Source organism: Geotrypetes seraphini, chromosome 11, assembly GCF_902459505.1.
Source record: "Geotrypetes seraphini chromosome 11, aGeoSer1.1, whole genome shotgun sequence".
NCBI classification, from domain to species: Eukaryota; Metazoa; Chordata; class Amphibia; order Gymnophiona; family Dermophiidae; genus Geotrypetes; species Geotrypetes seraphini.
The window spans coordinates 114,699,939-114,713,122 of NC_047094.1; the positions used below are offsets into that span (position 1 = coordinate 114,699,939).

General features: G+C 41.4%; 1 protein-coding gene across 4 annotated transcripts in view; it reads left to right on the forward strand.

Annotated features, from left to right (window-relative positions):
* The window catches only part of KIF3B (kinesin family member 3B), a 130,248-nt gene that overhangs the window by 70,175 nt on the left and 46,889 nt on the right, over nt 1-13,184 (forward strand). For 2 of the 4 annotated variants that reach the window (XM_033963818.1, XM_033963819.1), the window contains 2 exons: nt 1,724-1,829; nt 11,673-11,851. In XM_033963818.1, coding sequence (XP_033819709.1) covers nt 1,724-1,829; nt 11,673-11,851 — 285 coding nt within the window. Of the gene's footprint in view, nt 1-1,723; nt 1,830-11,672; nt 11,856-13,184 lie in introns of those variants that run through there. The other 2 variants (XM_033963821.1, XM_033963822.1) reach the window with 2 other exon arrangements.

Here is a 13,184-nt window from a genome sequence, read left to right on the forward strand (position 1 = left end):
GTATTACAGCCAGAACGAAAGAAGTTATCCTGCCGTTGTATCGGGCAATGGTGCGCCCGAATTTGGAGTACTGCGTCCAATATTGGTCGCCGTACCTAAAGAAGGATATGGCGTTAGTCGAGAGGGTTCAGAGGAGAGCGACACGTCTGATAAAAGGTTTGGAAAACCTGTCATACGCTGAAAGATTGGAGAAGCTGGGTCTCTTTTCCCTGGAGAAAAGGAGACTTAGAGGGGATATGATAGAGACTTATAAGATCATGAAGGGCATAGAGAGAGTTGAGAGGGACAGATTCTTCAAACTTTCAAAAACTAAAAGAACAAGAGGGCACTCAGAAAAGTTGATAGGGGACAGATTCAAAACAAATACTAGGAAGTTCTTTTTTACCCAACGTGTGGTGGACACCTGGAATGCGCTTCCAGAAGATGTTATAGGGCAGAGTACGGTATGGGGTTTAAGAAGGGATTGGACAATTTCCTACTGGAAAAAGGGATAGAGGGGTATAGATAGAGAATTACTGCACAGGTCCTGGACCTGTTGGGCCACCACGTGAGCGGACTGCTGGGCACGATGGACCTCGTGTCTGACCCGGCAGAGGCATTTCTTATGTTCTTATACTGCTGTTACAATATTCTGTCCTGACTTGAGGAAGGAGAATTTGGTCTCTAAAAGTTAGTCAAACATGTATTAAAATTAGTCCAATAAAAGGATCACCATTTCTATTTCTAAACACTTATCAACACAGCTCCAATTTTATCCTGAAGCAAAAAAAAAAAATAAATTTAAAAAATATAATTTTTTTCTACTTTTCTCATGTGGTTTCTGCTTTCCTCATCTTCTTGTCATTCTCTTTCTTCCATCCAGTGTCTGCCCCTTCCAGAAAATATCTACCTCCCTCTGCCATCTCTCCTCCTGCTTCTACTCCCCCCCCCTTTGGTCTGACATCCATCATCTTCTCTCTGTTTCCCTCATGGTCTGGCATCTCTCTCCTTCCATCTCTCCTCTCCCCCCTGTGGTTTTTAGCATCTCTCTCTTCTCATTTCCTCCACTCAAATCTGATATATCTGTCTCCTTCCTCGTTTTCTGGCAACTCTCCTCGATCTTCCCTTTTCTTCTCTGGTCTTCCTTCTCTATTTTCTGCCTCCGTCTAAATTAAATTCTTTATTACTATTCAGTCCTCAGTTTCCCTCTTTTCACTGTGTCTATTCATAGCTTGCCACCCCTTTCCTTCATCCCTCCATTATCTCACTAACTCTATCTTCTTCCCCCCATCCAGCATATGCCCCTCACCCAGCATGTGGGAAAGCAGCACCTCTTCACCGCTGCTGCTGCTTCCTCATATGCAACTGAAGCTGACGGCACAAATTTTCCCCACTTCTATCATCTGCCCCCCTTCTCTGTCTCTCTTCTCCCCACTTCTATTTTTGGAATTAGACACCATTTGATATATCAGTTCTTTTTATTCTTTGTGAATCTCTTGATGTTTATAATTATATGTATGTTTTTAGACTGCTGAGGCATGTCTTGCAGCCAAAACACGGCTCATGTTGAGTCACTTTATCAAATAAAGACTTTTACATTGAACATTTGGTTTCCTCAAATATCCTTTCTGTTTTTCTTTGCCTAAAACTTTTGACCATTTTTGCCTCGTCCGTATGTAAACAAAAATAACTTTGTTTGAAAGTGTGGTATAAATAAGCTGATTTACAAAATCTTATCCTGTAGTAATCAGCAGATGATGAAACGACCAGTGTCCGCAGTGGGGTACAAGAGACCATTGAGTCAGCATGCAAGGATGTCCATGATGATCCGACCAGAAGCACGATACAAGGTAAAGACCAGTTCAAAAAATTGTTTTCTCTTTATTTGATGTGCTTGGAGTTATGTCATTAATGTCTTCAAGACAAAACGTACTGTATATAAGGAAGAGGAAACCTAGAGCAAAACAAATTGCAGTAACATTGGAACACAGTCAATTTCTGATGCTAAAATTACTAATCTAACATGGAAAAATTTATATACTGCATAATAACTATGCGGTTTACAAAATTGCATGCATACATATTGAACAAATGCTAAACATGTTTCAACAACACAGGAAGACATTAACAAACGGTATCATTATCAAAATCTTTTTTAAATTCATCCTACAAGATGGAATTGCAAGATCCCATAAAATCATTTACAGGACAGGAAGGCATTAATTGAGAATAGCATTAGCACAGGAAGGCATTGACAAAGTTTCTTAAAGTTCAATCTCATCGCAGAATGCCAGGCAGTGCAGTGGCTCAAAAAGGATATCAATGAAAATAATTAAGCCATGTCTGAAGAAAAATACATATCTCTCATATAATACAGCAAAACAAAGATCCCATGATTTAATTTCTTTATAATATTGATAACAGAAATGAGATTACAAGGCATATCTAAAAGAATGACAACAATCTATTTCTTTCAGAGTGCACTGTAACCTATTCCACAGCTCCAGTCCCATACCAACAATAGATCTCTGTTATATAGTAAACCCCTTTGATTGTTTTTTGGCTGTATATGCGGTATATAAAGATTTTAATAAACATAAACATTCCCAACACACAGAATTCAAAGGAATAGTCAAACAAATTTTCTAAGATAAATTTAGAAGCTTAGTGGAGTATAAAGAAATTGATGCCCAAAGATAGTTAAGGAGCAAGGCCATATAAAATTTTTAAAATGAAAAATAAGTTTGAACTCTGCTTTTGCTTTTATAGGCAGCGAGTGTAGTTTCAGAAGGAATGGAGTATCACGATCAATGACTTTATAGCCATAGACCAATTAAGCAGCAGCATTATGCACAATCTAGCAGTCTAGCAGCAGCATTATGCACATCTGAAGACCTGGCTATTCTCAAAAATGTGATACTTACTCCATCTCTGGCATTCTAAGCCCTCTAAAAACTCTTCATACTTGAACCTCTAACCCTTTATTGTAGTTCCTTTCTATCCCATCTCCTGTAAACCGTGCCGAGCTCTACGAATGTGGAGATGATGTGGTATACAAACCTAAGGTTTAGTTTAGTTTAGTTTAGTCCCAATAAAATGATGTTGTAATAGTTGAAATGGATCCATGTATGAATGTAATCCTGCTTAACAATTTTAAGTTGACAAAAACTTTTCTGTAGTGAGTGTGCAAATTTCCTTGTGGCCCAAAATGTAAGATACTTAATACATACACAGAGATGTATTTTCATAGAAATAATATTTATTCAAATGAAAGACCCGGCATGGATAACCACTGAAGTTAAGAAAGTGATAGGAGACAAGAAAAGGACATTTTGGATATGGAAAAAGGACAAAACCGAAGAAAATTGGAAAGCGCACAGGAAGCAACAAAAAGAGTGTCACCGAGTGGTCAGAAAAGCAAAGAAAGAATATGAAGAGAGAAAAGCAAAGAAAGAATATGAAGAGAGAATAGCTAAGGAAGCACGAAATTTTAAACCATTCTTCCGATATGTGAAAGGAAAGCAGCCGGCGAGGGAGGAGGTGGGATCTCTGGATGAGGGCAACAAGAAGGGAGTGGTGAAGGAGGAAAAAGAGGTGGCTGACAGACTAAACGTTCTTCTCGTCGGTCTTTACAAAAGAAGACACATCCAACGTGCCGGAACCGGAAAAAATCTTCAGGGGAGACCAAGAGGGAAAATTAGCATGCATAGAAATAAACCTCGAAGATGTACTAAAGAAGATAGATAGACTAAAAGCTGACAAATCTCCGGGCCCAGACGGAATCCACCTGAGAACACTGAAAGAGCTCAGAGACGAAACAGCGGAGTTACTGCAGCAGATTTGCAACCTAACTTTGAAAACAGGGGTAATCCCGGAGGACTGAAGGATAGCTAATGTTACACCTATCTTCAAAAAGGGATCGAGAGGCGACCCAGGAAACTACAGACCGGTAAGCTTGTCCTCAATTCCAGAGAAGATGGCCGAATCATTGCTCAAGGAAGGTATCATGGAGCATTTAGAAAAAAATAATCTGATGAGAACAAGCCAGCATGGTTTCTATAAAAGAAGATCATGTCTAACGAACCTACTGCATTTCTTTGAGGGGATAAGCGAGCAATTGGACAAGGGTGACTCCATAGACATCGTATATCTTGATTTCCAAAAAGCCTTCGACAAGGTACCTCACGAGCGCCTACTGAGGAAACTGTGGAGCCACGGGGTGGTAGGGGACGTGCACAGATGGATCAGAAATTGGCTGGCGAACAGGAATCAGGGTAGGTTATTCTACCACTGTATTGAGCGATGGTGCGCCCACATCTGTGTCCAATACTGGTGTCCAATACTGGTCGCCCTACTTTAAGAAGGATATGGCGATACTCGAGAGGGTCCAGAGAAGAGCGACAAGAATGATTAAGGGCATGGAAAACCTTTCATATGCTGAAAGATTGGAAAAGCTGGGGCTCTTTACCCTAGAGAAGCGGAGACTTAGAGGGGACATGATAGAGACTTATAAAATCATGAAAGGCATAGAGAAGGTGGAGAAGGACAGATTCTTCAGACTAACAGGGCCAACAAAAACAAGAGGGCATTCAGAAAAATTGAAGGGAGACAGATTCAAAACGAATGCTAGGAAGTTCTTCACTCAGAGGGTGGTGGATACTTGGAATGCGCTCCCAGTGGAGGTGATAGGGCAGAGTACAATATTGGGCTTCAAAAAGGGATTGGATGACTTCATGAAGGAGAAGGGGATTGAAGGGTACAGATAGAGGGTAACTATACAGGAAATAATGAATAGGGAATAAAGTATTTAGGTAAGGACTTACAGGTCACGAACCTGGGGGCCACTGCAGGAGCGGACTGCTGGGCATGATGGACCCCTGGTCTGACCCGGCAGAGGCAATGCTTATGTTCTTATATCAAATTAAACTTGAATTTAAAATTATGATTAAAATGAAAATGAAAATTCCAATTAATTATGCTTTACATACATTCCCATAAGCCCCATAACCAGTCTGTGTGGAGAAGACATCACTCATGGGACGAAAGCGTGGGGGAAGGTCTCCACTTGAAAAAGAGCATCATAGTTGCTTATATACTTTTGCAATGACCAGTGACATGTCATTTCAATCTTCCAATGTTCAATTAACACATTTTGTTAAGAGGCAGGACTTATTTGAACAAAGGCATTCCTTTGTTTTTTAAGATAACAGGCTTAAAGAAAAGTTTTACAAGATATAAACTTATATTTGTTTACAGTAATTTCTGAATATGCATAAAATATTTTAATATCCATACATTTAAAGAAACTCCCTAGCACCACTCAAGCTGACAATTTACCAAAGAAATGCAAACCTTATTTTTTAGAAAGAAAAAATATATTTTCACCAGTACCTTTTTTATATAGTTTTAAAAGTATGAATCAGAACGGCTCTCTGACCATGAAGACTCAGTCTCTGGAAAGCTGACAGTTTGTTATACAGACACCAACTTAATGAGAATAACTAATGGGCAGACCAGATGGACCGTTCAGGTCTTTTATCTGCCATCATTTACTATGTTACTTCTCTGTCTCCTGGAAAAACTGACAGGTTCTCACAGATACAAGTTTTAACTAATTTCATAATAATAATAATTTTATTCTTCTATTCCGCCAACAATCAAATTACTTCTAGGCGGTTTACACAGAGGAGAAACTGATCGATCAACGAAGTACAAAGTATTGAGAAAAGAAGTACAGCATGTTATTTAAAGTACAGGCAGATTAAAAGTATTGTTATAATGAGAATTCAGTTAAGAAATGAATTTATCAAATAGTGCAGTTTTAATCCCTTTTCGAAATGCGCTGTAAGATTGTATGGTTCCGCTGATATAATTGCCCAACCAGGTTATTTATTTGCTTAGAATGCTAGCATCCTGTCCAAAAATGACTTGTATTTACAGCCAATGATTCTGGGGTAGGTAAATAAATTACAGTTCCTGGTTATCCTGGTAGGGTTTAATAGCACAAAATGAGGTAATAGGTAGTTAGGGATCAGTCCCCAGACTAATTTATAACAAATACAAGAGAACTTAAATATTATTCATGCTTCTACTGGCAACCAGTACAATAATCAATAATAGGGACTGACGTGATCATTTCTCCTCAGCCCAAATATCAGGTGGACAGCTGTATTTTGCACTATTCTCAGTAGTTTCTTTGGTGCTCCCAGATACACTATATTGCAATAGTCCAGTATAGATAATACTAGTGCTTGCACCAATAGTCTAAAGGATGGAGGGTCAAAATAATTTTTATTGGTTTTTAGTTTCCATAGGGCAATAAAGCATTATTATTATTACATTTTTTTGCGTTTGACGCCTCTGATTGGAGGGTGCGTGAATGGTGTCTAGGTTCTCTTTTGCCTGGTTGAGGTAGTTTGGATAAGGCAGTTGTTCAAGTAGGCTGGGCTGTCTCCATTCATGGCTTTAAATAGTAGACAGTAGAATTTGAATAGTATTCTTGCTTGTATTGGGAGCCAGTGTGAGTAGAATTATGCGGCAGTGATGTGGTTGTATTTCTTCAGCGAATAGATCAGTTTCAGAGCTATGTTTTGCACTGTTTGTAGTTGTTTTATCATGACTGCGGGGCAGGGGAGATAGAGGATGTTGCAGTAGTCTAGAAGTCCTAGGACTAGGGATTGGACCATGAGTTGGAATTGTTTTCTGTTGAAGAATTTTCGGATTTGCCTTAAGTTTCACATGACCACAAATGATTTCTGTATTGTTTTGTTGATTTGTGGTTGCATGGTACAGCATCTGTCTATCATCACTCCCAGAAGTCTTAGAGTGGGTTGAATGGGGTATGTGATTGAGTTTATTATTAAGTTTGTTATGGTTGGGGTTTTATTTTTTTCAAGAAGTATAAATTTTGTTTTGTCTGGGTTCATCCATGTTGGCACTTTTTCTAGTGTTCTGTGTAGTGTGTGTGTCATGGAGGGTGTTGGATGATCAAAAGGAAAGAGGATGGTGATGTCGTCTGCATAACTATAAGAGGTTAAGCCTAATTTGTCTAGGCAAGTGCCGAGGGATGCAATGTAGAGATTAAAGAGTGTTGGGGATAATGGCAACCCATGGGGTACACCGCAGGGGTTGGACCATGGTTCTGATTTTTCTTTGTCTTTACTCTGTAGGTCCTAGATTGTAAGAGTCATTGAAACCATGTGTGCACCTTACCTGTGATTTCAATTGTTTCTAGTATTTGTAGTAGGATGTCAGAAGCTATCTGTTACCAATCTCCTGAGCTTACTAGTCTACACACTGAAAAACGCGAGAAAGTTGAACAAAGAGAGGAGAAACTCCTATAAATTTACCTCTTCAGATGTTTTTTATATTTAATTTCCCTAAGTACAGTTTAACCAGCAAATTACATAAATACTGAATATTATTATTCTCTTTTTTCCTCTCTATATATTTCCTGATCGACAAGTCAATGAAGCCGTCCACGCAATGTGCAGTGGCGGCAAAAATGGTGAACAGAATGCTAGGAATCAGTGGCGTACCTAGGGGAGGGCGGGGGGGGGGGCGGGCCGCCCCGGGTGCCAGCCCTAAGGGGGTGTTCCCGGCCTTGCCGTTCAGTCCCCCGCCACCCCCGAAGGACCGCTCGCCCCACTGACCTTCCTGCACCACCTGTGAAGCAGCCCGCAGCAGGATCGCGAAGTCAGCATCAGCATCCCTGCGCTGCTTCCTGCGCCGCGATCCCGCCCCTCCTCTGACGTCAGAGGAGGGGCGGGACCGTGGCGCAGGAAGCAGCGCAGGGATCGCTGACGCTGACTTCGCGATCCTGCTGCGGCTGCTTCATAGGTGGTGCGGGGAGGCCAGGGAGGCGAACGGTCCTTCGGGGTGGGTCGGGGCATCAGGCCTTCAGGGTGGGGCGGGCGGGCAGGCAAGCAGGCTTTCAAGGGGGAGGGGGTGACAGGCAGGCAGGCAGGCCTTCAAGGGGGGACAGGCCTTCGGGGGGGGGTGCAGACCTTCAAGGGGTGCAGGCCTTCAAGGGGGGCAGGCAGGCCTTCAGGGGGGTGCAGGCCTTCGGGGGGGGGTGTAGGCCTTTGGGGGGGTGCAGACCTTCAAGGGGGGTGCAGGCCTTCAAGGGGGGTGCAGGCCTTCAAGGGGGGGAAAGGCAGGCAGGCAGGCCTTCAAGGGGGGGACAGGCCTACAAGGGGGGGGAGAAGCTACAAGGGGGTGGGACAGGCCTTCAAGGGGGGAACAGGCCTTCGGGGGGGTGTGCAGACCTTCAAGGGAGTGCAGGCCTTCGAGGGGGGTGGTGCAGGCCTTCAAGGGGGTGCAGGCCTTCAAGGGGGGACAGGCCTTCAAGGGGGGAAAGGCAGGCAGGCAGGCCTTCAAGGGGGGGACAGGCCTACAAGGGGGGGGGAGAAGCTACAAGGGGGTGGGACAGGCCTTCAAGTGGGGGACAGGCCTTCGGGGGGGTGCAGGCCTTCGGGGGGTGCAGACCTTCAAGGGGGGGACAGGCAGGCAGGCCTTCAAGGGGGGGACAGGCCTACAAGGGGAAGGGACAGGCCTTCAAGGGGGGTGCAGGCCTTCAAGGTGGGACAGGCAGACCTTTAAGGGGGGACAGGCCTTTGGGGGGGGACCATGATTTAGAAGTACACGGAGGGAAGGGGGTGTTCAAAGAGACATGCATATGCCAAACTTTGGGGGGGGGGAAGAAATAATGGGTCTGAAAATAGAGGAGAGGGAGAGAGATGATGGACCATGGGATTTAGGGAGGGAAGGAACAGAAAGGGAGAGAAATTGGACAAAAGGGATGGTGTGGAGGAGGGATAGAGATACTGGATAGGAGGGTAATTAGGAAAAGAAACGGAGAGATGGTGGACTCTGGGATGGTGGGGAAGGAGGGAGAGATGCCGGATGAAAGGGTATTTAAGAAAAGGTGGATCTGTGGAGGGAGATGAAAAAAAGGAAAGATACCAGACTTCCTGGGAAGGGAAGGGAAATGGAAAGGGAGGACAGAGTTGGCAGATGGATGGTTAGCATGCAGAAAGAAGGAGACCCTGGCAAGCAAGTTATCAGAAGAAAACCAGAGCCTTGGACCAACAAGATTTGAAATATAACCAGACAACAAAAGGTAGAAAAATTAATTTTATTTTCTGTTTTGTGATTATAACATGTCAGATTTGAAATGTGTATCCTGCCAGAGCTGGTGTTGGACTGCAAACGTGAGCTAGGATTTAACAGAAAGAGGAAAAGTCCTTTTTGTTTCTTTATTTTATTTACACCACAGCGCCAGTGTGGTTAGGAGAAGCCAAAGGGGGTGAAAAAGCTATAAAACCCACCAGGAGTTTTGAAAAAAATCACCCAACTGGGCAGGAAAATCGAATTGAAAAACCAATTCAATAGGGCTGAATCGAATCAAAATTTTTTTTTTCCTGTATCTGGCAGCATTAGTTTGCGCTACTGTCTTAGACTTTAGGACCTGGGATTGGGGAGAGATGGCATCCTCAGTACTTTATAATGCAAGTGAAACGAGGATTTGGTCAGACTTTTGAAGGGTCTGCAGAAAAAAAAATATTGTATAGGCCGGGGACATGAGACATCAGGAAATGGGAACTTTTCTTCCTTCTATTTTTGTGAATGGAAAGGCTGAGGATGTCAGAGAGGTCAGTTAAAATATGTGCTTTATAAGAAAATATAATAATGTGTTTTATAAAGTTTATAGCATAGCTGGCCTACCCAGTGAGGTGTTCCTAGTGGTGATGGTGGCAGCGTGTCAATGTGTTGAGAGGAAGAGGTGGTCTGGGAAATTCTGCTGAGCAAACTCCGGGCCCATTTCCACCCCCCAGTTAGTCCACTCCACTCAACTGATTCACACACTGAGTGGGTCTTTGGGTGTTGTTTTGGGATCTCTTCCAGTGGTTTATCTCCTTCTGGTCCAAGGAAGGAAACTTTGTTATCCTTAGCATTGACCTACAGAATATGTTTGTAACAGCGCTGCTTGTGTGGCATTAGGCTATGTAGTGATCAAAAGAAAAAAACAGACCTTTGCACATTTTTGCACTATATGGTGGGTGTATGAGGAGATTCACATTTCCTGCACAGCTAAGTCCATGTGAAGTTACCTTGTGCTGTATTTGACATCTAGCAAGGTCTCTGTTTGAAAGGAAAGATCTAAACTTAAAAATGAAGTGGCCAGAAGTTATGGTAAAAGCAGATAGTGTAGCTGGTTTTAAGAAAGATTTGGACAAATTCCTGGAGGAAAAGTCCATAATCTGTTATTAAGACATGGGGGAAGTGTCTGCTTGCCCTGGATCGGTAGCATGGAATGTTGCTACTCTTTGGGTTTTGACCAGGTATTAGTGTCCTGGATTGGCTACCATGAGAATGGGCTACTGGGCATGATGGACCATTGGTCTCACCCAGTTAGGCTATTCTTATGTTATGTTCTCATCTGTAGGGGCCTTTGTTTTCACTTCTTATTTTAATGTATTTTTTTTCTGGGAACTTATCAGTGTTTTTTATAATGGGAACAAAAATGGAAGAGAATTAATGTGTGTGGAATGGGGGGGTAACTAATTTCTTCAGCTAAATAATTCAATCCACTTCAAACAGACATAGGAGAACTTGTGCACCATTCACACACCCTCCAACCAAAAACGTCAAAAGAAAAAAACTGTTAGACAACCTCCTAGCCATTCGAGCTGCAACACTCGACCCCCAACTCTACAACCAATTGATATCAACCACAGACTGCAAAACCTTCAAAAAGAAATAAAAACCCTTCTATTCAAAAAACACATAAAACCGAACTAACACAATCAGAACTGTCCCAAGCATCACCTGCAACTACTCCATATGTACTTCTAATGTCATGACAATTTAGACATAATTTATGTTATGTTATGTTTGGAATAATGGTTACATATATGAGGTTCAATAAAAGAAAATTTTCACTGCCTGTTTCTATTCTGACCATTTATTCCATTTCATGGTTATTGCAAAAAAAAAAAAAAATTTACATGGGGGGGGGGGGGGGGTGTCAAAAAATGATGGGCCCCGGGTGCCACATACCCTAGGTACGCCACTGCATTTAAGTGTAATATTGTTGATTGAAAATCATAGGATTGATATTGTAGTGTTTGGGCTCTTTTATATACCATTACCGGTATATGAAGTGTCATTCTTCAAACAACAGAATATATCAACAGTTTGGTATGTACAGATCTTTAAATACTTTTGATGGTTTTTCAGTTAATTATTGAAGTTCATATAAATGTTTTTATTTTTTATTTATAGACTTGTGAAGAAGACACTAAGGTGGTGAAACACAGGTTGTGTTGTCTGATGTTTATTTTAGTGCAAAAAAGTCCCAGTTGAAGCACCTCTTTCATCTCTGCTTTTATGAATTGAGGTTGATATTTCATAGAGGTGTTTTGTTTTTTTTGGTTCACATAGGAGGATGCAATTATAGTTGGGTTTTAAACAAGTTTGGATAAGTTTCTGAAGGAAAGACAAGATTTTGGGAAGTCACTGTTTATCCCTAGAGGTGAGCAACATGGAATCTTGCTACTTTGGGGGATCCTGCCACATACATGTGACTTCTATTAGACACTGTTAGAAACAGGATACTTGACTTAACAAACTTTTGGTCTGACCCCCTATGACAATATTTGTCCTTTATGATATGTTTCTTTTCTCTATAGGCAGAAAATATTGTGCTGCTAGAGCTAGATATGCCAAACAGAACAACCCGAGACTATGAAGGTCCTGCTATTGCTCCCAAAGTACAGGCTGCACTAGATGCTGCACTTCAGGATGAGGATGACATTCAAGTGGATGCTTCAACATTTGAGAGCATGACCAATAAGAAATCAAAATCCAGGTAGGTTTGCCTGTTTAATAAGCTTAGATGTCACACCTCCAGAATGGCTATCGAGATACATCAAGAATAGTTTTTTCACTGTTCAGTAAGACTGATTAGTCGTCTGTTATTAGAAAGTCTTGGCAGCATTTTTTAGTTGTATGAATTAGCTATGTTATTTTAACCATTGTATGTGTTAATAGCTTGCTGATTTTTGAAGGAATATCATGATTGTAACACTAATGCTGACTACCTCTGATATGTAAAGTTGCTTCACTTAGCCAAATCTTTATTAAACCCATCTATGTTAACTGGCAGTGTATTCCAGAACATAACTATTCTCTGAGTGAAAAACTATTTTCTCCTATTGGTTTTAAAAATATTTCCCTGTAACTTTGAGTGTCCTCTAGTCTTGTAAATTTTGATGGAATAAAAAAATCGATTCACTTGTACCCATTCTATAACACTCAGGATTTTGTTAACGTCCATCCTTGGAGGCCCATTGTGCTTTTATTACTTGGCCTTGTTTCTTGTGCTTTGGACTAGCACGCTCTCTTGTTCAACCTTATTTTATTTACTCATATTATATTGAGTGCTTATGTTGAAACTCAATGCATTGTAAAATAAAATCAGAGTAGATACAATAAAGAAGAATGACACCTCGCCTTGAGATAAAGACAGTCCAAAGAAAAGGCAAGGGGGACATCAATTCAACCAATGAGAAGATTTTTATTCATAAATGTAGTCCCAACAAGGAACCTAGTTTTGGCGTAATCTAAACGCCTTCCTCAGGGGACACTAATAAAACATCAAAAATACAGATGTAAACATACTAATCCAAAACATTAAAACTGCAAACATAAATATAAATGTAAACCAGTGGCGTACCTAGGGTATGTGGCACCCGGGGCCCATCATTTTTTGACACCCCCCCCCCCCCCCCCATGTAAAAATTTTTTTTTTTTTTTTTGCAATAACCATGAAATGGAATAAATGGTCAGAATAGAAACAGGCAGTGAAAATTTTCTTTTATTGAACCTCATATATGTAACCATTATTCCAAACATAACATAACATAAATTATGTCTGAATTGTCATGACATCAGAAGTACATATGGAGTAGTTGCAGGTGATGCTTGGGACAGTTCTGATTGTGTTAGTTCGGTTTTATGTGTTTTTTGAATAGAAGGGTTTTTATTTCTTTTTGAAGGTTTTGCAGTCTGTGGTCGATGTCAATTGGTTGTAGAGTTGGGGGTCGAGTGTTGCAGCTCGAATGGCTAGGAGGTTGTCGAACAGTTTTTTTCTTTTGACGTTTTTGGTTGGAGGGTGTTTGAATGGTGCGCGAGTTCTCCTA